Source organism: Phalacrocorax carbo, chromosome 1 (assembly GCF_963921805.1).
Source record: "Phalacrocorax carbo chromosome 1, bPhaCar2.1, whole genome shotgun sequence".
Lineage (NCBI taxonomy): Eukaryota > Metazoa > Chordata > Aves > Suliformes > Phalacrocoracidae > Phalacrocorax > Phalacrocorax carbo.
The window spans coordinates 157,427,006-157,453,158 of record NC_087513.1 but is presented as its reverse complement, the minus strand read 5'-3'; the positions used below and the strand labels follow the sequence as shown (position 1 = coordinate 157,453,158).

Below are 26,153 nucleotides of genomic sequence, written 5' to 3'. Positions count from 1 at the left end.
GAATATAATTTTTAATTTTGGCTACTAACTAGGAGCTGTACTTGTCATCCATGTAATAGTCTAACCGTCACGTAGCATAATTTCCTAGAAGTTGCAGAAAATTGGGTTGCAATTGCTTGTAGAAGGCCATTCTTCCAGCCCAAGGCAGGAGCCTTAAACCTAAACCATTCCTGGCAGACATTTCTTTGCTCTTCAAGACCACCAAAGAGATGCAGTCTTCATTTTACTGAGGTCTGTGATGAGCAGTGGATTGCAGATGCAGGGCCTGGGCGCAAGGGTGACAGCAGGTTTGCATGGTTTGTTTTTGTACAGCCTCCAGTTGAAGCTCCACGTCAGATCATCACTCAGCTGTAGCGCAGTCTTTAAGGATGTTCCAAATCCCATTAAATCCAATAAGATTAAATTGAAAAAAAATATATGTAAGCACTTTGCCGAATGACAACTGCAAATGTGTTTGAGCGTGAGCTGGGATTACTTGCCGCCTTACCATATCACTTGGTGCCTCGTTAGACTGAGACTTACATGGCAAGAAGTCGCTCCGACCCCTTATAAGCCAACAAGTTTCACAGGGAACAGTAAGTGTTGAGTGTCCCCTGAGTTAAACTGTGCTTCTTAGCGAGGTTTCAGGGAAAATGTTCATTTAAAAAGAATTAATAGCATAGGTAGACAGATACATTGCTCTAGTCCCACCCCCACTAAATTTCAAAACTATTTCTAAACTGCAAATTTGATGTCACCCGCTGGTGCAGACATCTCTCCTGACAGAGGACCGCATGGAAGGAAACTTTGCTTTGGCATGTTTATTTTTCCAAACTGCATCAGTCTGAAGACTGGACAAGAATGTACTCGCTCCTCAAACCTGGAATGAGATCCTGCAAACGGAGCTATATCCAGCAAAGTTTTATAGACTCAGAATTATCTCCAGCATCTGTGCCGGAAACATGAGAAAGGACATTCTCTCTCTGTGGTTTAAGATGTTGCTAATGAGGGTAAGGTTGCCTCCGCTCCCTCTTGTCAACTCCCCCATGCACACTCAAGCTTTTCCATCATTTCAAGCCTTCCCCTTCAACACTGAACTGCTAAGTGCTCTTTTCTGAAGGCAACCACCTCACGAGTCCCATGTGCTGTAGCACACCTGTAAAAGCAGGAAGACTTGTCTAAGAGCATTCTCTGTGGCATCTGACAACCTTCTCCTGCATAAAGCCATATCACCCTTTTGTGTGTCGTCTGACTAGAAAAACGTTTCTCAAATGTTTCTCTGCTGCTCATCTGATAGGAGAATTTGGGACCAGTGAGTCATTGCCTTGGTTCTTGGTGGTAAAATGCATCTTCGAACACCAATGCTGGCAAGACTATTTCAAGCATCTTAGCACAGCTCTTTTCAGCCAGCTGCTATCTGGGACCAGGACAGCAATAGCCAAAGCCACCAGAGTCAACTGGAAGTAGCCAAAGCAGCAGCAATTCCTTAAAAACAATGGCACTTTCCATTTCTTTTAAATGATTGACAAAATGGATATAGCCTCAGTTGAAGGGGACAGTTTCTGCAAACGTACCGCTTAACTCACGGCATTTTAAAGGTTTACTTCTGCGCTTCTAATTTAATATCTGGTTATGCTGCTCTGAATAGGGGAAGACCTGCTTCTATGCAGGATCTTTAATTTGTTGGTTTTAAATTACAGATTACAAAACATCAAAATTCTTATCTGCTGCTAAGCAATATGTAATAAGCAACAGGAAAAACACACATCCAGCTAAGCTTGTCGTGTGTAATATTTATCGTTTCATTTAAATTCACCAGTGAGTAATAGTGACGTATTATTTAGGAGAATGCCTTGCCAGTGTTTGCTAATCACTCTTCCTAACGGTAACAGATATCCTGGATGGTCCAACAAATTGTAAGTCAATCTTTGGGTTCAGTGCAAGGCAATATCCTGAAAGAAAAATGACTTTGGCAGTTTGTGATCAGCAACTTGGATTACAGCCTTGGTACTCCAAGCATCACACCCTTTCATTTAAGAAGCATGACCACATGTTTGCTAAGTGAGGACTGGTTTTTTATTTCATTGCAGAAGCCAGGTCAGAAATCATAAAGATAGCATGATAGCAACAGCCTGCCTCATCCAGGGGAGGAAGAATCAGAAATTAATTGTTAAGTGTAAGAGGGAAATAATGATATATATAGGTATAATGTATTATATAATATATAAATACTAATTAAAATATTGGTCTGATGACTGTTTATTAAAAGAGCTTCTGTGCTTGTTCCATTGCTCCGATCTCTGAATACAAATGTGGTATTCATTTTTTCCACTGTATCAGTTCTTACCAATTTATCGGAAGCATTTAAATGACTGGTGTCCCCTGTCTCTGGAAAGGCCCCTTTGATATGATTTGGGCTCTGCAGTGTTGCTGAAAGGTGGGGCAGAAGAGAAGCAAAGGCCAGGGGCTGCCTCGCTTTGCATCCCTGTTGGTGATACGAAGGACAAGGCTATGACCCTTGTGGGCTTCACCCTTGCTGCCAGAGCCGACCTTGGCTGAGCACATGGGGTTAATCTGAATGGTGCCCAGCACACGCAGGGAAAACCTGCTCTGGTTATTAATCCAGAGGAACAATAACCTGAGCCAAACACGAAGCTACAGGCCTTTTGGGAGAGCCAAAATAAATTAGGAAAAAGCATTCAGGAAACCCTTCCTCCATCACCCCTCAGCAGACAAGGCCGGGTTGAGCAGGGGACACCTGGACAGGGTTTGAGATGGCTAATGCAAGCCTCGTGGCATGTGCCAGGTGAGGAGCTGCCCAAGCACAGAAGTGGGAGAGGTGAGCTTTCCTGGTCCTGGTCTCCACCCGTGCCACCCAGAGCCAGATGGGATGTTTCTGACCTGCCGTCTTCAAGACCTAATTAGCTCAGGCTGAGTTTCCAATGAGCCCCGAGACCCTCCTGAGTCAAGCATCACAACATCAGTCACTCAGTCATGGATCTCTCCGTGGGGTGGGAGTGGACAGCCTGTGTGGGCACCTGAGCTGGTTCCCAGGAGCTCTCCAGGAGGGGGGCCACCAGCAAGCCAGGGCTCACGGGGAGCTTGGCAACATAGCACCCACCTGCTCACCCACCCCCATGTCACGAAGTAGCCACCCTTGGTGCAGCCAGCCAGCCGGCAGCTCCCCCTCACAGGAAGCAGGACATTTTGTGGTGAAGGAGGAACAAGAGAAACCTCATTCTTGCTTCCATGCACCATCCTGTGCTGGCACGGAGGCTCCCACCCTGCCAAGCGCCCTGCAGCTGACTCGTCTAAATCAATCCAACAGGGTACTCACACACCAGGAATGAAGCCTGTGTTTTGAGGGCTTGTCCTCTGCAGGAGTTCTGCAGCCACCCCTTCTCCAGCCATATTCAGGAGTACCCGGACCCAGCACGTTTGCATTGTACATGGACAGCGGCAGAGACGTTGAGGAGTCACGTCTCTCACCCATTTTTCCCCATCCTCCCTCTTACCCTGCTGTATTTCCAGGACGCTGGCCCAGTTCTACATAAGCAAAGACTCCTTTCACAGAAATAAGAGCTTTTCTAATCTTGTCCTCCCTCTGCTTTAAAGACCTGCATTTAGACCTCTGCCAGGTGCCTAATTAGCTGTCGTGGCTATTCTGGTGCTTCTAGTTTATTTCTGTCAGGGGTGCAAGTCTTCACAAGTAATTATTCTTGTATCCTGGAGCTTCCCAGCCTCCCTCAGCAACTTTTCCTAAAATCCTTTGGTTTTACTGTATAAAAGGATCCTGACAGTGTTGGGAATAATCTGATCCCAGTGCACTTAAGACGTATAACCCTCCTGGAATAGCCTTGCTAGCTCATTCAGTGGTCCTGACTATACACCTAAGAGAAATTAATTTTCAGTTGAAATATATATATCCATATGTGTGTACATGGACTCTACACACATACATGCATGCACACATTTCTTTAAAAAAAGACCTCACAAATCCTCTGACATACACCTACTTAAAAACGTGCAGTGAGCTTTTTGAATGGAGGCGACCATGTCTCACTTCAAGCACCCCCAAACACACCTGCATCTTTAGCCCTGCAGCTGGATCCCTGCGGCACCGGGAAATACGCTGAAGTTGGACACCCGACACGGCCAGGCACCATCAGGCCAGCCCTGTCCTGATTCTGGTCCCCACACCCCCAAGGAAAGAGGAAATATCCTGGCATGGTCCTTCCCTGGGAAACTGAAACCTGAAGTCAGAAGCACATGTTACAGCCCTGCCGTTGCATCAGCTACTGATCTGCCGGGATGGTGCCAGAGAGTCGCCTCTGATATCTGTCATAGTGTCAGAGGTGTTAACATCCAATTACAGGAAAAAATGAGCTCTGCAACCGAGGGAAAAACTAATGCTGCCTTTCCATTGTTCTTGGAGATTTTTGTTCCTGGGAGAGAGGGGTTTTTGTCAAGTATGAAATAAATTAAATTACTGTGAGGTGTGCTTCCATTCAGTTGAAAACAAGGGGTTCTTTTAATGTGTAGCTGTTCTTCCACAGTACAAGGGACATTATGCACAGGAAGATTTTGCTAATGTATGAGAACGGGGAAATTAAACTGTCTAGGACTATCAAAAACTAACATCCAAGACCTCACTAAGATTCGGAAACACAGTTTACTTTTCTCCATTTCTATTCTGTTCATTTCACATGTCCATTGGCATGGGTTTTTATGCTTGTGGTTTTCAGAGTCGGTGGCGAACTGTTAAAAAGGCTGATGCAAAGAATGGCACCAGATATTACCCTCTGCGCATCAGTATTTAGGAACCCCTGCCTCTGTGGGGATTAGGTTACTCGTGACTGAGAAGGCCTTCACGGTCAAAAATACCCTGGGGACACTCCACTTCCCAACTTTCCATAATAAGCAGCAATGAAAGAAAATCTGCCATGTGTACCCGCAGACATAGCTGCTCTCTTCACTCTCTTACACAGGTTTGGGGTGTCTCAGCCTCGGCAAGCTGCTGTTCCTTCCCTCTCCTGTCACCCCATAGGGAGCCGATGCAGAAAACAGAGTGGGCAGGAAACTAACCCTACAGGGGCAAAACAGGGAATAATTTTCTCCAGCTTTTTGCCCATTCAGTTCCCTGAACGCAGCAAGACTTTATATGGGTGCATCATCAAGCAACTCATTGAAGGAATACAGGAGAGAGCGGGAGGAGTGCCAGGCAGTCACTGACAGGGAAAAGAGCAAAGTTAAAGGGAGTGTAACCTCATGTGTCCACCTTCCAATGGGACATGGACATCTTCACAGCACTGCAGAATCACAGAAGGGTAGGGGCTGGAAGGGACCTCTGGAGATCATCTCATCCCCAACCCCCCTGCTTGAGCAGGCACACCTAGAGCAGGGGGCACAGGAACGCATCCAGGTGGGGTTTGAATGTCTCCAGGGAAGGAGACTCCACAGCCTCCCTGGGCAGCCTGTGCCCCTGCTCTGGCACCCTCACGGGAAAGGAGTTTTTTCTCATATTGAGGTGGAACTTCCAGTGTTCCAACTCGTGCCCGTTGCCCCTTGTCCTGTCACTGGGCACCACTGAAAAGAGCGTAGTCCCATCCTCCTGACACCCACCCTTTAGATATTTATAGTTATTGATGACATCCCCCCTCAGTGTTCTCTTCTCCAGGCTGAACAAACCCAGGTCTCTCAGCCTTTCCTCAAAAGGGAGATGCTCCAGTCCCCTGATCATCTTCGTAGCTCTTCACTGGACTTGCTCAAGCAGTTCCACGTCCTTCTTAAACTGGGGGGTGCAAAACTGGACACAGTACTCCAAATGCGGCCTCACTAGGGTGGAGGCAATATCTTGCAGGGACTGAACCACGTGCTTCTGACTTTTGGCAGTTAGAAGAAAATGCAAAAAGATGAACCTTCGAAGACTTGCTACAGCAGCAGGAAATCCACAGCCCTGCTCACAGCCCCTCAGTGAACTTGCTGCCCGGTCCCTAGGGGGATGCAGGCAGAGCATCCTTCCTCTCCAGCAACTGAAACAAATACAAAAGTAGTCATCACGTCATCCCCCACAGCCCAGCCCAGTGGCCTCTAGCCACCCTGGGGCTGCCTCCTGCCTCCGAGGTTTGTCACCTCTCCTGACTGACTGGTAACAGCACTTTTTGCCGCTGAGGCCAAGATGGTGGTGCTCAGCAGCCCAGAAAAAGAGATCCCATCCAGGGAATGGGAGCTGTGGGGCACAATCCAGTCGGGACTTTGTGGGTACTTCTCCGCTGCCTCGTGGGGAACACCCAGGCATAGCCGTGATGGAGGTCAACTCATGCTTTTGGCAATGTCCTCCACAATCGTTCCCAGCACTGCCTTCCTTGCCCTTCCTGCAGGTACCTGGCAATTTATTGCTCATATCCTGGCATCATTTCAAAGTCTATCACTCTGCTAGGCCAGGCAGCCTGAAATTACTGTTTGGGGCATGGTGGGAGGCTCCTCCAGGGCTAGACATTGCAAGCAGTTAGGGAAGTGGGCCCCGAGAAGAGCTTTGTGCTGCACCCAGACCACTCCTGTCTCAAATACAGCCTCAGACACAGTCTTGTATCAGCAGAGCAAACTTCCTGACCTGCCTACCTCTTGCTCACTGAGCTGCCTCATGGGCCGCCTACTAATGCTATGTATATCAAGCACGGCCTGAGGAGCATATCTAAAAAATCATATTCCCTGGGGGTCATTGATCTTGCAGCAGCTGAATGCTGAAAGCAAGGAGGACGCTGCCACCGACGCACACAGCCATGCCCAGATGCAGGCATTTTCTGAGGTTTCTCATAAGCCTCGCGGCGCACGTGAGGATGTGCCGCCCTCACCTCTGTGGCATTAGCCACGCACATTTTGCCTGAGCTGCACACTAGATGCCTTTCATAAACATGGTGTCCCTTGCACAAAGATGTATTTATTTATATATTGCTGACTGACTGATCCCAAAGGACCGGGATGTCAGGGAGATGCTCAATACGTGTTTCTGCCCTGTGAATGTGCCTTCAAGCTCGTTACCCTAAGCACCGGTGGCTGGCGACCCACAGCAGCATGGGGTTCGGTCTAGGCTTCAAACCCTACCCCACAAATGAACAAACCAGCTCAAGCTGAGCTCCATGCCGCAATGTTTTACTGGTTTGACGCTACCGACCGAGAAGTGTTTTTGATGGGCTTATCCAAAATGAGAGCACTACAGATATACGTCAGGCTGTTTTCATAGCACCGCTGCTCTTTCTCTTCTGACGGGCATTTTAATGGGGATTTCTGCTGTCTGGGGAATATCTGGAGAAGAATTTTCTGAAGGGAGCAGCTGACCGGCAAGGGATCCAGCTGCCCTCAAAGCTGTCATGTGAGACCTTTCACAGGATGCCAGAGAGGGCACTGAAATCAGCAAGATCACAGGTTTTCCAGGCATGGTTTCCCAGTCACCCTACCTGTAACTATTAACACAAGCATTACTTCACAGTGAACAAACTCTACCCACTCCCCTTGCAGAGATGTGGCATGAGGCTCCTGCCATTTAATACTATTTATTAATACTATACATGTAGTACTATTTAAGCTCTCAAAATAGGGCTTTAACAAGGCTTAAATAATGAGTATGTACTAGACCTTCTAGATGGAAGTTTATTTCATCCTGCAGGCCTAATATTTAAGAACTTGAAAGCATCTCTGGTATAAGTAGAAAGAAAAAATTGCTGCTTTACATGTGCACATCTGCGTATTTTTGTGGGTATTCCCATGTGCTGGTATTTGAAAATGCACCCCATGAAGTTTCTAGCCAAAGATTGAATAGTATAAATCTAGACATGAGACAAGCTTGGGGTTTTTTTGGCTATATTTTATTGGCTGCAATAAGCACCACATTAGCACTGCAAATGAAAAATGAGAAACTCCAAACCTGTGAACGTAGCCCACTGATGTGTATGTATTGCAAGTCTTCATGTGAACCCACAGTGCACTGGACGGAAAGTGTTACTGATGATCCCTGTAGCCCTTTGAGGCTCAAGATGCTCTAACCGGTCCTTGTGGCTTGGAAAATCCTTTTATCAATTGCCTGTATGTTAGTCAAGAATTGCCTGCTGTCACAGAAATTGTGTAATAAACGGACATGTATCTTCCAAAGATGTCGTCTTATTTTTACAGCTGCTTTGGGACTGGGAGAAGTAAACTGGGAAATAGATAACATTTTCTATTAACATTTCTGCCATTTTCCTCCCTTGCTTTTTTCAGCAGTTTCACCACCTCTAAGATGCAGAAGGAAGAAGCCTGCGCTTACTATGCTCCTGCAGTTCTGGCTACGACAGGAACTCAGGCTCCAGGAGGACCAAGCACTTCAACACGCAGAGCCAGCAACAGGCCATCCATACGGATGACACCTAACTTGCAGCATGTATTAGCTTTACCAGCACAGCCACCACTTTGGTGGCTTCAGTGCTCTTGCTGCTGAACCAATATCCTGTGGTATGTGCAGGTACAGCGTAGGTCAAGCTAGTATGAGAAAGTGATATGAGTTAGTATGAGAAACTCTTAGAACAAGTAACACGAGTAAACTTTCCTCAAGGTGATAACAAAGAAAAGCAACTGCCACTGGAGGATTTAAGGGAGAAAGAAAGAAAAGGAAGAAAAGGAAGGAAGAAAGGAAGAAAAGGAAGGAGGAAAGGAAGGAAAGGAATGAAAAGGAAGGAAGGAGGAAAGGAAGGAAAGGAAGGAAAGGAAGGAAGGAAGGAAGGAAGGAAGGAAGGAAGGAAGGAAGGAAGGAAGGAAGGAAGGAAGGAAGGAAGGAAGGAAGGAAGGAAGGAAGGAAGGAAGGAAGGAAGGAAGGAAGGAAGGAAGGAAGGAAGGAAGGAAGGAAGGAAGGAAGGAAGGAAGGAAGGAAGGAAGGAAGGAAGGAAGGAAGGAAGGAAGGAAGGAAGGAAGGAAGGAAGGAAGGAAGGAAGGAAGGAAGGAAGGAAGGAAGGAAGGAAGGAAGGAAGGAAGGAAACTAACTGAGAGTGTCTTTGGAAAGAAGAGAAAGGGATATAACTACTGGAGGAGAAAAAGCAACACTTGACTTATTTGGGATATTGTGAGCCTCAAAAAATAAACTAGAGGTCTTGTGAAAGGTGGCCAGAACAAGAACCCAAAAGTAGTGTGGTTACACTTAAAGGAGTACATCTTCATGAAGGTGTGAAGTCTCCATCTTCAGGTCCCCCAGAGTCTCTGGGTATTTCGCCAGCTGGCTGGTGATGAGACTTCTCAGCAAGGTCTGCAAGTCACCACTTGGTTTCACACAGTTACATGCGTATCCAGTAGAGCTGGGTATCAGAAGAGACACTCGGCTGCTGACGGTTCAACTAGTGGCCACCTTAGTAACAAACGACTCTGGCACACCAGTTTCCTTGGGATGTATCTGAGAGATGACAATGTGGCATTTATGACCACTCTGCTATGCTAAAACGTGGAGGTGAGTCTGGAAGAGTCAAAGAATGGTAGTGTTGTGGAAAACAAACTCTTCTCTACAATTCTCCATGGAATGAAGTGAAAGAGGACAGACAGAGGTCAGTCCAGGAAAGAGAGGCCCCAAACTGCATGTAACATCCTCCACCTTCTTGGTCAATTCACCTGTAGTTACGTGAGAGCCCTGCCTGGTCTCAAGTCAGCACAAAGTGCTCAAGCCAAGCCACTTGGCGTGCCCACAAACTGTGTCAGCCTGCAGAAAACTTGCCTGCCCTGCCAAAGAAAGGGGAAATGTTCTTGGGAGTAGTTGAATAAACACAGTGTTAAACTCTAGGTGCAGTTTTGGGCCCCTCACTACAGAAGGATATCAAGTTGCTGGAGCATGTCCAGAGGAGGGCAACGAAGCTGGTGAAGGGTCTGGAGAGCAGGTCTTATGAGGAGTGGCTGATGGAGCTGGGGTTGTTTAGTCTGGAGAAGAGGAGGCTGAGGGGAGACCTTATCGCTCTCTACAACTACCTGAAAGGAGGTTGTAGCGAGGTGGGTGTTGGTCTCTTCTCCCAAGTTCTCCCAAGTCACTAGCGATAGGACAAGAGCAAATGGCCTCAAGCTGTGTCAGGGGAGGTTTAGATTGGATATTAGGAAAAAATTCTTTACTGCAAGAGTGGTCAGGCATTGGAAGAGTCTGCCCAGAGAGGTGGTGGAGTCACCATCCCTGGAGGTGTTCAAAAATGTGTAGACATGGCACTTTGGGACATGGTTTAGGAGACATGGTGGTGTTGGGTTGGTGTTTGGACTTAGATCTGATCTTAGAGGTGTTTTCCAACCTTAATGGTTCTAAGATTTTATGATTAAACATTATGAGAGAGTATTCAGTATTTTAGAGGCAAGTCCTGGGACTTTGCACATAAATACTTTGTCATATGAACATTAAAATAAATATGCACTAACCTGCATTGTGTGTGCAAACAGAAAACAAGCAATCCATTTCAAAAGAAGATATGCAGCTGGTTGCACACTTCCCCTTGACAGAGCGGGAGAGGGCAAACTTCTGATGTTAATGATAATCTTTAATATAGGTATATACGTACAGGGGGCAAGAGGGCTAAAGGGAGTAAACAGATTACCTGCTGTGTTTCTACTGGCAGTCTCTTCCTTCCCCTATTTGGGGCTGTGTCACTGCAAACACAAGGACTGCTGCCATCATGTAGCCTTAAAAGTTCTCAACAGCTACCAAGGTGCATGTCATAAAATGTTGCACTGGCAGGTATAGGACTAGATGACATGCCTGGCTTCTGAATCTCTAATTTATATGGTCCTCGGAAAATGCCCTACCACTTACAAGATACTTAACTGCAGTGATGTCAGAGCATCTACTGAGATACACTTCTGCTGTAGGATCCCACTAATAGTTACTGAAAGAAAGATTTTAAGAATTTTAATAGATTGATGCATTAATGCAAAACTGATGCAAACTCATTATTTTCTTCCAGCTCTTATTTGACAAATCAACTGACTGATCTCACCAATCAACTGAACTGACCTCCTTCTTTGCTGATACAAATTCATACCTGATGTCTAGTTTAGATAGGGTGCAGACCACGTGAGGGCCTACAACCTCAGCATTTAGACAAGGCCAAGAGCTCAAAGCGAACCGAGCATCCAAGAGAATGACAAGTTAATAAACACAGTTGGCTACCTAAGACTGATTTGGCCACAGTACAACACACTGCTAAATCTGATCTTGATCCAAACTGAAGGCTGATAGATCTCCCTTAATCTGGAAGTGTTTCATTTTATTAAGGGTCAAAATTCTAAACTCACTGCCCAGAAACCCTGCAGTTACTACCTTTGGAAAATTAAAAAAAAAAAAACAAAACAAAAAACCAAAAAACAACCCACAAAAGCAAAACCAAGAAACGCCACAGGGAGCAAATATTCCCTTTGGAGCATATAAAATTGCTGCTTTCAGTCCTTCCAATTAAACCACAGAACAAATAGCACCATAAATTCAATCCTGCGGATGGTCTTTCCGTAGGTCCCCTTTTCACCACCCCTTTCATTAGCTCTGCCCCTGTCCATCACACTATAAAGCACAAGGCCAAAACCTCGCCGTGTGCACCGGCGCAAGCTGGCATTGGCGTGATGCAGTTTGCCAAGCCTACCTCCTTCTGACTTTATCACCAACTTGCCTCTTGACTCCAGGGGCGGTGTGCCTGATGTCATTGCTCAGACATCCTCAATCTGATTTACTGCCACTGGCGAAGACCTACGAATTCCCTGTGGAAACGAGTCCTCCAGCCTCTGAGTGTAATGTTACTATCCTTAGCATTTTCCCAGAATTCTAAAGTGCAATGAGCTTTTTTTTTTTGTGGTTGTTTTTCAGCTAATGGTATTAATTGCAGAACAGACATGTGAGAGACCTGTGATCTTCGATCTAATCTCTGAGGTAAATTATTGGGCTTTGCTTGCTGAAGTAACCAGGTGATCGACGCAAGGCTGCATGTCCCAAAGTTCAAAGGTTAAAACTGGGATGACCAGTCTCACATAAATAGAAGTCTTGTGACGCTACAGGATCTTTGAAGTACTCACTATGGATGAAGTCCTGTGCTTCATCTTTCTTCTAAACTTATTTGTGTCATATAATCTATTGATTTACAAGTGCTGAGGAAAAGAAGTATCTTTTCCAAATGTATCTGGGACTAAAAGCCATCACGTGGACTCCAGTAATTTGTTGCCCCTGCAGCATCTCATAGAGGATTTTCCACTTGGCACTAACAGAGTCCTTGTAAAAGGAAGGCAGATTTAGTGAGATGCAACCCATAACTTTGAGTGGAGTTCAGGATACCTGGCATGGCTAACTTTGCAATAGCAAGAAGGTCAGAGATGAAATAGGTCAGGACACATTTAGTGGTGTATCACAGAAAAGAAATAGGTCACTTGTATCAGAGGATGTCCTATGAGGCTCAGTTTTATTTAAAATCTGTATTTTAAATGAGCCACATGTACAATGTGAGTGTTACTACGTGCACCGTTCCCAGATCTTCTCTTCCAGCCTATCAAAGTCTTTGTGATGGCTATAAAAGCCATTCCTGTACGACTTCGTAATATCTTTGATCCATTAATTTCAGCTGAGTTCCAGAAGACCGACCCCATCATGAGAAATAAACTAGCACAGTCTGACCAGGTCTTATTCAAAGAGAATTCTTTGTTTGGTCCAGAAATAATACTCAATTTTTCTGTGCATCTCTTGCATAGATTTTGCAACCAAAACTACAGAGCACAAAGAGGTGGGGTAGGGATCACTGACACCATACTTAACCATTGCTTTCCAGGTAGCTATAAAAGATGTGAAGCACATTTGTAAGATCTGAGGTGACAAGTACCGTTCGTCAGGATTGGAAGCTCCTGAACAACATTGTTTCTGGCTGGCCTTTCCCTGGGAGTGAGACTGTGGGAAAAAAAAGGAGGTTGAATGTAGGACAGCTGAGATTATAAAAATATAGTATACAGAAACAGAAAGTGGGGATCTCCTGCTCAGTTGAGAGAGTATGGATACAAGGGCCCAAGAAAAGGGTAAGGGAAAGGCTTTTCAGCTAGTGATGTGGCTGGGAACACAGGAAGGCTGTAAGGCAGGACATTGTCTCTCTACAGCTGATTTCTCCGGTACTCAGAAGAGCAGGTCCTGTAAATAAAGATATTTGCGCCGAAGATACTTGACTCCAAGACAAATGTAATCTCTTCAGATATGCTCAGACTGGTTTTAGATACGGCAGTAAATGCAAGACTTCATGAATGCCCACCTATTTGGGACTACCGAGTGCAGCAAGATGTGAACTGCTGAAAGCACTGGTGCGTGGAGCACACATGCCAAGAGGAGTTCACTAGTTTGCTGAGCTTTGAGCAGAGCTCTGCAGGATTTAAAGTAGCTGGCAATAGCCATGTAAGCGTTCCCCCACCCAAGATTCATCGAACATAGTCAGGCCATGTCTGAACTGTCCTTTGGGCACACTGTGAGCTAGAAGATGGCTCTGAGCAGTACCAGGACTTTTAAAAATTATTCCTGAGGCCATCCATAGCCACATCTGTCAGTTTTCAGACATTTACAGACTCGTTTCCTTGCTTGCTAACACTTTTAGTGTGCATATGTTGGTAGCAAACTAGATGCTGTTGCATATGTAGATTTATGACAATGTGCAAGTTAAAAGAGGAAAATTAGGTGAAGCCAATAATTAGACCTTTCAGTTTAACTTCAGTTTCTAGGCACTACGAAAGCAAATACACACTCTTTGTGTGCACTGAAATCTACTTAGAAATGAACACTATCCAGAATGGATTTTCTAAGTTTGTCAAACCAAATTGTTTTTCCTCCTACCCCAGTATAGCAGATTTTGTGAACAGCAGTAGATGTTGACTTTACTAAACTTTGCTACTGCTTCTGTCAGATTAGAGATTCGTAATGTAAATTAAGCTTCCAACAGCACATGTGCAAAGCCAGAAAACACTTCTCAGATGCGAGTGATATTCTATTGGAACAGAAGAACAAATCAAAGAGGGCTCCACACCCTCCTTTCTGGCACTCACTGTGTTTAGAAATATCTTGGATGACAGAGAAGATAATGTACTTCTTAAGCATACAGGTAATGTGAGGCTGAGAGGGATTGCTGGAATGCTTTGGAGAATGAGGTTAGACGGCAAACGTCTGCATATATGAAAGAAATGACCTAGAGGAATGATAACTGAGCAAGGTACAACAGACATCTGCAGTGTCTCAGGGTTACTCTGCAGCTGCCCATGCTCTGATGATTTATGGATGAACGAAGGGCTTCATTTTCTAATCTGTGTGAATCTCTGAGTTAAAGAGAGGTACAATGTCATTTTCTGCATATTAGAATGAAACAATTTATTAATGGAAGTGAAAATGGCCTAGGAGCTTGCAACAAGATGCAAAATACACCAGGTTCCCATATTTAGGGGCTGTAACGTGCTGGTTGTAATTATAAATAGCGATAATCTCCAGATAAGTAACTCACTTGGATGACTGCTGATATGACCGCAGAGGGTATGAGTTTTTCGGACTGAGAGTTAAATGTGAAAGAGTTTCACATCTTAACACAATGTTCACAATAAAGGTAATCCCAGCAGCAGCAATAACATTCTTTACCATCCCTAACCACGCTAATCTTCTGAAGAAGCAAAAGACAGAAACAGAGTGAAACTTCAGAGTGAAAACATACTTGGAATTGAGGTCAGCACTCAAAGATTGCACAAACATGCCAAAACTATTAATTCTTCCCTTGCAGCAGTGGAGCAGAAACGTTTGTTCCACTGGCTCCTGGCCATGTCAGTTCACCATCAGCCAAGGGGAGAGAATGGCCAGAGCCACGTCCCGCCAGCAGTCCCCCGTGCAGTCCAAGCACAGGAACGAATTCTAACAGCTGCCACTGGAAAACAAAGTGGTTGCATTTATCAAGAAGAATGAGGGAATACAAAATCCCTAACAAAGACCCTGAGAAATGTATAGCATCCAAAAGTGGCCATCCAGAAGCATGCATCATGATGACACCTTCCTTAGTTAAAGTAAACACCTTCCATTTAGCACCACAATTACAAGGCCAGAGATGTTCCCAAAGAGCCTCATGCAGTTTGAAAGGGAAGGTTTTTATGCATTGCACATTTGCTACCTGACGTTATCCGTGCTCACAGAGTTTGTGACCAATATAATGCTACAAAATACACCAGTCCTCTGTATATGTCATAGTTTCACAGAAGTCACTATCTAACAAATAGCCATTACGGTAAGTGTATTACTGATACATTACAGTATGAATAGGATGGACACAACGAGAAAGCTGAGATCACAGGAAAAACTAGAATAATAAAACAATGTTATTGTTATCAATGTCAAATAAACAAATAGCCTAATAAATGCGGGGGGTGGATTAGATGACCGCTAAAGGTCCCTTCCAACCTAAACCATTCTATGATTCCAAATGCATCTTATCAGCCTGAATTACAGAATTACCACTAATAGAAATGTTTTCAGTTTGGTTTGCGTAATTCACCTTCTGACCAGCCTAAGGTCCCAAGGGATGTTACAGCCAAGACAGTTTCTGACCTCGCTGCGTGGCGACATCCACACCTGCAGAATGTGAGCACCTGGCTTGCTCTTTCACCCTTCCTGGAGAAAGTCATCCAATGCAAACAGCCGAGGTCTCCGGCTTGTCATAAAGACATGGGGATTTACACCTGCCACCCTAAAATCCTGCATTTTTCTGCACATTATAGTGGTCTCTGCTTATCACCTGCCCAACACTTCCTACATCACAGAGGAGCTCAAAATCTTTTCAGACCCTCAAGAAGTATGATGCAATAGTTAAAATCAGTCAGCGTTATGGATATCACTACTTTTTAACTCAGGAAACTATACTGGCTAATCAAACAAGTTTGCTGATCACTTTTCAGAAAATCAGTAAAGGTGCTTTTGATACCTCTGCCCACAGCATGTGCATGCGTTGCTGTGCATCTACATCCTCAGGAAGAGAAAAAATAAAGGGTCTTGGTCAAAGCCAAGTTTCTAATTTAGAGTAAGAGTTGAACTTTTAAAATAAGTATGTATGTCTCCAGCCTAAACCAACAACAAATTCTTTTGATGGTCTTTTATTAAGAAGTTTGAGAAAAAAAAAAAAGGTCTGCTTCTGATTTCTGATCCCCACATGCCCTTCAGCCTTTAGTTATTTCACACTGAAACTTATGAAAAAAGATGTATTATTTTATACTTTTATAATTATTTTAATACATTTTTTGAAAGAAATCTGTTCCAACATGAGATTAGTGGGAAAGGTTGTCTCTGTTGTTCCTATTGGGTGCAAATCTAAGTCTCTGGTATGAAAAGCTGTATTTATAATCCAAGGAAAAGAACAGGGATTGTCTGATGTGCTACCAAAAGTTGGCAGGTCCCAAGTTTAGAGTGGGGATAATGTCATTCTTTGATAAACTGCCACTGTTTCCTCAAACGCAGCTGTCTTTGGCATATCAAATCTGTCAGAGGTACTTACAGCAGTGTATAGATTATCATAATAGACAACATATATTCTCATTGAGACATGTCAAATCACATGCCTTTCATAATTTTCGTATTTTGTCACAAATTTAGATTATTATGCACCATATATTGTTTTCAGAATAAATTTCTATTTCCAGGAGTGATGCAAGGTTAAAGTTATAAAATGATGCCACACATCTAAGGAACCATGTTTTCTTAGATGTTTAATTAAAATCATTAATTCAGAAGTTCTGCATAATTGGTATTTTCAAAGGTGGGAGCTTAGACTCTTAATTCATATTTAAGCATGTAAAGAAATGCATTATGATTTTCAATGACTGCTGGCAGTGAATACTTCTGGATTTCAGAAGAGTTACTCGGCACACTTGAGAATCAACCTGAATCTACATAAATATTCCCCTAAAACCACAGAAACCTAATTTTGAGTAGCTAGATATGAGAGTTGCCTTACACTGCAAAATTAAAAAACAGTTCCTTCACATTTAAAGAAACAGATTTCATTACATATGCAGAAATTCATAAAAACAGAATTTATGCACTATAAAATACATACCCATGAGTTGGAATCTAATATATATATATTTTTCTCTCTAAAGTTCCTAGTCTTTGACATATTAGCAATACTTGGGCCACTATAAAGGACCCTTATTTTCCAGAAGGAAAGCTATTGCAGAAAAAGCGTGGCCAAAATAGACTGGTCCAGCCCTATTTCCATGGACCAGCGGATTAAAGAACAGTCTCTCCTTCCCCCACACATTCACAGGCTCATCTGCATTGCTCAGGACTCTCCCGGGTATTAGCTCGCCTACCTTGAACACTGTGCTTATGCAGAGAAGAGTTTTACGTACTGAAAGGAGATTGGGGCTAAAAAAAATGAACAGAGAAAATAGGAAGTAAACTGGTAGCAACTTGCTGTATGCAGAAAGCATAAGAAAATAGTTTTCCAGTGGCAAGGGGTTACACATGGAGAGATTTAATAGGCTACACGTTCCACATGGCCTGCCCTGGAAAGAGCATATGAATAACCAAAATCAGGAGAAATACAGCAGGGAGACTGAAGAGGGAGGAAAACTAAAAAAAAAAAGAGAGAATGCATGCAAAAATCAGACCAAGAAAGAACAAAAACAACACCAAAAATATAAACTATACCAGAACACAGAAGCATCCATTAAGTACAGGTAAGAAAGCAACGAAGAAGAAGAAACTAGAAGCATATTATGAACTTTTCCGTAACTCTCTTCTTTCTTGCGTAACCTTGGTCTGAATTGAGGTTGAGGGTGTAACTGCTTCAGGATAACAAATATCAGTCCCCTTTTGCCAAGTATCTCATTTATAAAGGCTTAACTGGTATTAAGTATTAATCAGAATAGTGCAATCTCCACCCAAGACAAATTAATCTGGCATTACTCTGAAGCATTTACTTCCCCCTAATCTGCTGGACTCCCCAAATGTGAGCTATGGCTCAAGAAGCCACCGTGTCAACATCACCAGTGACCTGAAACACCTACAACTCATGCAGGCTGTGCTGGTGGATTTCACTCAGCTTTATGCTTCCACATCTCGCTTTACCTTGACATTTTTTAGGCAAGGTAGAAATTTAGACAAATCAAATCAAGCTTCCCATCTTTTTCAGCTTGATTAGAGCTAAACTTCTCCACTTCTGTCCTTAACACTTATATCTGCTTGAGGGTAGGAAGGCTCTGCAGAGGGACCCAGACAGGCTGAATCAATAGGCTGAGGTCAGTTGTGTGAGGTTCAACAAGGCCAAATGCCGGGTCCTGCACTTGGGTCACAACAACCCCATGCAATGCTACATGCTTGGGAAGAGTGGCTGGAGAGATGCCCAGTGGAGAGGACCTGGGGGTGTTGGTCGTCACCCAGCTGATCATGAGCCAGCAGTGTGCCCAGGCGGCCAAGAAGGCCAACGGCATCCTGGCTTGTGTCAGGAACAGTGTGGCCAGCAGGAGCAGGGCAGTGATGGTGCCCCTGTACTCGGTGCTGGTGAGGCCGCACCTCGAGTGCTGTGTGCAGTTTTGGGCCCCTCAGTACAAGAAGGACATTGAGGTGCTGGAGCGTGTCCAGAGAAGGGCAATGAAGCTGGGGAACGGTCTGGAGAGCAGGTCTTATAAGGAGCGGCTGATGGAGCTGGGGTTGTTCAGCCTGGAGAAGAGGAGGCTGAGGGGAGACCTTATCGCTCTCTACAACTACCTGAAAGGAGGTTGTAGCGAGGTGGGTTTTGGTCCCCATTCCCAAGTCACTAGCAATAGGACAAGAGGAAACGGCCTCAAGCTGTGTCAGTGGAGGTTTAGATTGGATATTAGGAAAAAATTCTTTACTGCAAGAGTGGTCAGGCATTGGAAGAGTCTGCCCAGAGAGGTGGTGGAGTCGCCATCGCTGGAGGTGTTAAAAAGATGTGTAGACATGGCACTTTGGGATATGGTTTAGGAGACATGGCGGGGTTGGTTTGATGACTTGATGATCTTAGAGGTGGTTTACAACCTTAATGATTCCATGATTTTATGGTAATAACGCCTGGGCTGGGAAAGTGCCTACGAGGCAGTCAGTCCTCAGATGGCAGGGGTGGTGACTGAGACAGCGGGTACGTCTGAGCTGCCCTGCCAGGCTCGCTTCTCAGAGGGCCACAATATTTGGATCCCAGCATTTGAGAACATGCAGCTGGCAGTGATGGCAAGATGCTCGGAGCACAAGCCAGAGCGCGCTTATTTTCCAGCAGGTGAACACATGAAAACCAAAGTTACACTTGGTGGTGGCATCTTCAGTCTGCTAAATGATAGGGCATCCCAATTTGTATGAGTTTTATGCACTGATAAACAAAGAAAATGTGATGTCTGGGTAAATACCTCGCCACAGAGGATGTTAGAAATTTTTTTTATGTATCTGTGAAATACCCAATATATAAATACTGCAAGTGTTGTTGCAGAATATTGGCGCTGCCCTCCATCACTTTAAGGCTGTGTTTTGAGCAGACTAGTTTTTTTCATTGTACAATAAAGTACAGCCTGGGGGACGGCTGTGTGTTGACACCGCTCCGGTCGCCCAGCTCACGGTAAGGGTCACACCTGCACTCCTGGAAGCCAGTAAGAACCTGCTTTTCCAAGCAATTTCTAAGCAACTGTCTTTATTTCTTCTGAAATAAAGTCTGTGTTTTCCACTCATGGACGAATGAAATCTATTTAGGGGGAGCGGTGTGACCTCCCCCAGCAGCACAGCTCAGACGCGATTAATTCAGCGGCTAAACAGCCACTGTGTTTTAAATTCCCTGTCTAGCCGCTACGATTGTTAAGACGTTTGTTCTTGGCAGACCGGCAGCTTTTAGACACACCGGTACCGTTACCGGTGCCGGTGCCGGTGCCGGTGCCGGTGCCGGTGCCGGTGCCGGCCGCCGGCCCTCCCCGCCGCCATTACCTCTCCCCACAGCCCCCGCGCGGCCCGGCCAACTAACCCCGCCCTTCGCCCGCCGGGGCGGGGCCTCGCACACCTCTGGGCCAATCAAGCACAGCGGCCGCCCGCCCACCCGGTGAAGCTCCGCCCAGCGGCGGGGCGGCAGTGGAGGGGAGGGCTGTCATTTGGGTGGCGTCACGGGTGCGGGAGCGGGATGAGCGGGCACGCGGAGGTATGGCTGCTGCCGTCGTCCTCCTCGTTCCCCCGGCGCGGGGCCCGCCCCCACCCTTTCAGCCCTGAGGCGGCGGCGGGTGTCCCGCGGGTGGGAGGCGGGCCGCTTCCCCCGGCGGAGGGATCCCGAGCCCACGGAGCCGCCGGCCGTGGGGCCCCGCCTGCCGGGCCTGCCTTGGGAGGGTGCTCCGAGGGCGGAACACCCTGAGGCCAGCGGCAGCCTCCGCACTCCCGCCGTGCCGAGCCTCCCGGGAGCGCCGCCGGGAGCGGCGCTGTGGGCAGCGGCGGCACGGAACAGTGCTCGCCCCAGCCCCGCCGTGCCCTCCTCGCTCGCAGAGGCTGCGGCGGGCGCGGGGCCAGGCGTGCCGCAGCGTTGAACAGTTGCCGCCAGCACGGAGCTCTCTTCCCCATGTATACTCCATATGGTTCTGCAGACCCAAAGGTCATTTGGTTGTAATAAATGTTTAGGGGCTTCCTTAGTTCTTTTATGTAATAATGTCTGTGAGAGATGTGAGATGAAAATAACTTTTTCCATGACAGGAAACTGTAATTACAGAAGAGTTTGTGTTTCCTATTTATTTTCAAGTCTTCTAAAAGAGTTAGTTTTTCTTGTTCTAAAGGACTTAATACTCAAGTCAGTTATGGCAGTTGGCTCTTGAATAGCTAGACAGAGGTATATAGGTATATAGAGAAGCTAAGAAGTGTTTCAGTTTATGCCTTGAAGCATCCTTTGAAGCCAGGGATGCTTTATTTTCTCATGGAGAAAATAAGGTGTGGAGTGATAAGGTGACTTGTCCATTATTGCGTGGAAAATCTTTGAGCCAAAGGTAGAGATACTCATTGAGTGCTCTTAGAAGAAATAAAAGTAGACTTGCAATTTTGGTTTCTTTCTCAATTGTCTGATTTCTCTTCATCATAACGTGTAGACTGGGAATATGCTTGCTTGCTTTTATTTTTGTAATTATATTTTTTCATTTAATTTCTAGGTTAAAGTGAAAATACCTTTTGGAAACAAATATCTTGATGCTATCTTTTCTGTCCCAGAGAAGAAATCAAGATATGGGGTGATTCTTACCCATGGAGCTGGAGGAGATATGAATTTCCCTCACTTAGTGTCTCTGGCAGCCTATCTTGCATCCCATGGAGTTCTGTGCCTGCGGTTTACTTGTAAAGGCCTTAACATTGCTTATAGGACTAAAGCCTTCAAAACAGTTGTGGTAAGAAGTGACCAAATAATGCCAAAGTTTAGATCCACGGGTGCGCAGGATTAAAACAAAACAACCAAACCCCAAAACACTCCTGTCTGCTTCTGGCTTTCTTAAATTACCACCACCTATTAGTCAAGCAGCAATGGGAAGATTAGAATGATGGTTAGCTGAATGGAGCAGTGCCTGTGAGCAGAAACAGCAGGAGAAGTTTTAATGCAGGCAATAGCTAGAACAGCTGCAGCAAATACATGGGTTTGAGTTCAGGGAGAGAAAGAAAAACTTGGGGGAAAATATGTTAAGGAAAGGATGTTTTGGGGAAAATGTAGTATTTGGGATGGAATCCAGAAGGTGGTGTGCTGGGAGGGCTTAGTGAGGGCAATGGGATTAAGGGATGCAGCTTTGGGAGTGCTTTCGAGAGGAAAGAGGCTGACCTGGGGATTGGGCTGGGTCTCTTGAGGGTTGGCAGCTGGGAGAACAAGGCTTTGGGGAAAGAGTAGTGGACTCTGGGTCGCAGGAGGGGTTGAAGCAAAAGAGATTGCGTGTAGCATATGGGAGCCCAAGAACCTAAATAGTCTTTGATTTCCAAACTGTTATATGTGTATGTTTTTCTGCTGCTGCTACATTATTTAAGGTGTTCTTGTATGCCTAGATTTGGTTAAAATGAGCAACCTTTGTGATAATCGTATCAGCTTAGTGTATCTTCCTGTTCTGGAGTGCATAGGAAAGAATGGAACTACTTTTGCTGGGGCATGGGAAGGTAGCTTGAGTGCTTTGCATTAAGTATTGGACATTTTTATCAGGGAACTAAGTCCAGTTCTTAAGGAATTTGTTTCTATGATGTCATTGTGATTATATGTACATTAATTTGAGTTTCGACTTTGCTAGCTTTAGTGAGGAACTGTTCTCCATTCTTTTTTGAAGAAGCATAATGTTGTTAGTGAGTTTATATTAATACGCTGCTGTGTAAACGTAATTTAAAGGCCTCTGCTAAGATAGCATCTGATTAGTTATCTCCTAAAATTCAGCAACAAATTTTTCAGTTTTTATCTTCTCTGTCAGACATATCTGATTGTATCTTAAACTTTCCTTTGGAAATATGTGACCTCAGCCTCAGTGAAGGGCATTTTTTCTAACTTATTTTGCCTTTTGCTGGGCTAAGAGTGTGCATGTGGTCTGTTACTAGAACCAAGTTGATACACAGTAACCTTTTACATTTGGATAACTTCCTACAGGGCATTTGAAATTTTAATCTTGCTTACAACTAATGTGAAATTGCCTATCTTTATTATGTTGTTACTGCAAAATGTTATGAAATCATGTATGTGAAAAAACCAAGATAGCAACTTCTATGTATCTGTTCTTTGTTTAATCTGCAGTGCTGAAAGAGTTTCCCATTTTATGTTTAGTAGCTACAAACAAAAAAATCCCCAGCCTTTAAGCTGCCTTAATTCTAACTTGTGATGTTTATCTTATTTCTTTAGGAATATTTAAAGCTTTCTGATGATTATAAACTTTTGGGTGTCTTCCTTGCAGGTATTGTTTTTATCACCTATAATTTTCTCTCTTATACTGCCTCTGATGATAGCAGTACGTAATTACTCCATTTTTTAAGTCTGTCCCACTTTGGTGTGAACAGATGTAGATGACAGGTTCCAGTTTGAGGTAGGCACTAGCAGCCCGCTGTCTAACTTGGGAATAAGCTGAATAAACTCCCACTAGTCAGCATTGCCTGGGGAGAGCAATTCAGCTATCCGGGAGGGCCTCCTTTATGGAGTTGAATGCACTGTAATCTTCATTAATTGATTAGCAGCCCACTGACTGCCATGGGAATGCAGGTGCCAGGCCCGCTTACAGCTCTGCATTCAGGTGTCTGAATGCTGCGGGCCCTGTAGCCGGTGGCTGCGCGGGGCGGGCCGCAGCTTGGCTCTCTCACGGGTGGCTCGAGCAGCACTGCTTCTCGGGTCGCAAATGGGAACATCCAGCCCGCAGCTTTCACTGCATTCTCTTGGGAGCGTGGCTGTCCAGAACTATTCACCCTACTGATGCCGCAGATCTTGCTCCAGAAGGAGGAAGGAAAGAGCAATAGACTGTGTTCTCCAGGTACCTGGGGAGAAAGCTTCCTTGTCGCTTGTAAGTGACAGGGCATGGGTCCTCTGATAACCCATGTGTACTTTTTAACTGCAGGTCTTGAAGAATTCCAGTTACTGGTAAATGGAAAACCATTCTGCCAAAGGAACTTTTGGTAGATAAAACCCAGCAGCAGATAGCGAATCAGTTATATTATGTGAAAGAGGGAAGTAGATGGGTGTGATTAGGAATAACTTGATACGGGAACCCTGAATGTTCTCTGACTAAGCGAAACCAAATCTGCGCTGATGCAAGTTAATCCCGGTGGAATCAGCCACTTCTACCACTCAATTACACAGAATTGTCAGCTTATGTGCCTCTTCTTTGAGGAGGTATTTTGATATCCCCTTGCTGTTGCCGACTGACCTCATGCTACGAGTTCACACTTTATTCACACACCCCCCCCCCTTTTATTTTTAGGCTGAAGTTTGAGCTGTGTATAAACTCTTGCTGGATTTGTTTTCAGAATAAGGTGTGCAAAACTGTTTTTAGTTTGAATAGTTTAAGGTTGCGTGAAAAAAAAAAAACCAACAATAAAAATAATAGCATTGCTATCTGGAATTTCAAGGGTCTGGAGCAGAGGACCCGTCCCTCTCTTCCTCCTGGATGGAGGGGAGGTTGGTTGTGATGCCCGTCCTTCCAGGATGGGCTGCTGTTCCTTCCAGTATTGCAAAGGATCCCTCGCTGTTTAGCTTCCTCCCTGCCACCTTTTTTAAATGGAGGTATGAAAACATAATATAACCAGACAAATATTTTAGCACAAAATGTTGAAATTCGGATTAATATTTTTCATGCAGTAGTTGAATAAAAGCACCCCTAACATCTTGTACTACTAATATGCTGAAATACGCTCAGTTGGATTGTTTTTAGGAGTTGTTTCTCAAACAGAATGTAGATGAGTTGACAGCAGATACACTTTGTTCCTTTATTTTAACATGGGAGAAAGGCCGGTCCATGGGCTCACGAGCTGCTGCCTCTGTGATACGCCATCTTAGCCAGGAGGATGATGATGACTTCATTCAAGGTCTAGTGTGTTTATCTTACCCATTGCATCGACCAAAACTTCAGTCCAAGCTCCGGGATGAAGATTTATTATTCATCAGGTGTCCGGTGTTGTTTGTCTCAGGATCAGCAGATGAGATGTGTGAAAAAGTGAGTGCCCGCATCGGTCCTGCTATGAAGGGGCAGCGTGGGGGAATGGGAATGAGCATGAGTGATGTCTGTACTGGCGCACACAGCTGTGACTTTGATTAACAGCCTTCTCTAGATAGAAGTATCTTCTGAAGGAAGCCTTGGGCAGGAAACTTCATCAGACATAAGGAAGCCTGGGTGTGCGTTCTTTTGCTGCTTGGAACTTCTGGATTGTGCTTGATCATCCACTTTAGCAAACTCATCTTTCAGTCACTAAAATGCTGCTCATGTAAATGTTTTGTCTTTTTTTGATAGGGAAAGATTGTAGAAATTGAAAGTGGGTTATGGAAGGAGCGAGTTATTTGCTATTCTGTTTTAACCATTTCAGGTTACAAAACATAAACACTGTGCTGCGCTACCAGTCCACGTTCACCATGTTTTCATGAGAAATTCTAGCAAAGCTGCTCTACCCACAAGTCAGACTTCTGTGGTAGAAAGCAGTATTTTCACAGAGATGAAGAACAGGTGCGCAGAGGTCAGAACACAGTGGCTTTTTGCCTTGCTTTCTGGCAAATAGGTATCTGTTGTTCTTCAACGGTTCAGCTTGAATTTGGGACTGTGCAACTGGCTTTTTCCATGCTTGGACAGTTTCTAAGGAGTCATAATGCTTTCATGAGGAGTTCTCACTAAAATAAGTCAGGCTAGCAGCCAGCAGGTCCTTGGAGTGCCCTCTTAATGGGGAATCTTTAAGACTTTCTGAGCTGGTTCTTAGATCTGCTTGCTGAGAAAGCTGAACAGAGTCAAAGCCAGTCTCTAGGGAATCGTATTGCTACTCTGCCACTGCAGACAAATCTGACCTAAGAAGTTCCGTCATTTTATTGCTGGTGCTACCCTCTGGCAGTAGAAGTGGATTCCTTCGTCCTTGCCCCTTTGTGGAGAAGCAGCCTGCACAGGGTTGTGACCCGGGCAGTTTTAGAAGTTCTGACTTCCTGCTATTCTGTGTTTCACTGAGGGCTAACCTCTGAGCGGTATCGTCACGCCTTCCCTATCAACTTGTTTGTAATGTGCACGCGGATCCGTTTTGTTTCTAAGCTCCTATTACGTGTTGAGCAGGCAAAGCGTGAAAAGTCTGTGAGTTGCAGTTTGTAGCAGCTGATTCTCTAACTAACTTCTTCATTCTTTTTTCCTCCTTAGCAATTGCTAGAAGGTGTGGCAAGCAAAATGAAAGCCCCTAAAAAAATCCATTGGATTGATAAAGCAAACCATGGGATGGCAGTCAAAGGACGAACAACAGACGATGTCATGGAAGAAATAAATGCACAAGTTTTTTCTTGGCTTAGAGAGAATATTGAACTGGAGCACAGATGATCTGCAGTGTATAAGCAGTATTTTCATTTAGCTTTTCCTAAATACAGGAAGTCAGAGTTTGTTATTTCTGAGAGACATATTTTAGAACAGTTATTTTTCAGAGGTCTCTGTGTAAATGCAAATAAAACATTTTTGTGTGAATAAAAAAAATTATGTAAAACATTAAAGAACTTTTTAAAGGA

The 26,153-nt window shown here is 44.8% G+C and overlaps 2 protein-coding genes across 3 annotated transcripts in view; one reads left to right on the top strand and one right to left on the bottom strand.

Moving 5' to 3' along the window:
- METTL21C (methyltransferase 21C, AARS1 lysine) overlaps positions 1–19,927 on the bottom strand; it is a 40,021-nt gene extending 20,094 nt beyond the window's left edge. Inside the window, exon 1 of the mRNA XM_064446770.1 lies at positions 19,860–19,927. Within this exon, the coding sequence (XP_064302840.1) occupies positions 19,860–19,927 (68 nt within the window). The remainder of the gene's footprint in view (positions 1–19,859) is intronic.
- Positions 19,928–20,072: 145 nt separating this feature from the next.
- On the top strand, positions 20,073–26,153 carry TEX30 (testis expressed 30). 2 transcript variants are annotated; one of them, XM_064440617.1, is made up of 5 exons: positions 20,073–20,138; positions 21,124–21,354; positions 22,827–22,878; positions 24,419–24,624; positions 25,798–26,153. In XM_064440617.1, the coding sequence occupies exons 1-5, from the start codon at positions 20,121–20,123 to the stop codon at positions 25,969–25,971; spliced, it is 681 nt and encodes a 226-aa protein (XP_064296687.1). In that variant the 5' UTR covers positions 20,073–20,120; the 3' UTR covers positions 25,972–26,153. The 2 variants fall into 2 exon arrangements, with proteins under 2 accessions (XP_064296687.1, XP_064296686.1); XM_064440616.1 differs by lacking the exon at positions 20,073–20,138 and adding an exon at positions 20,185–20,579.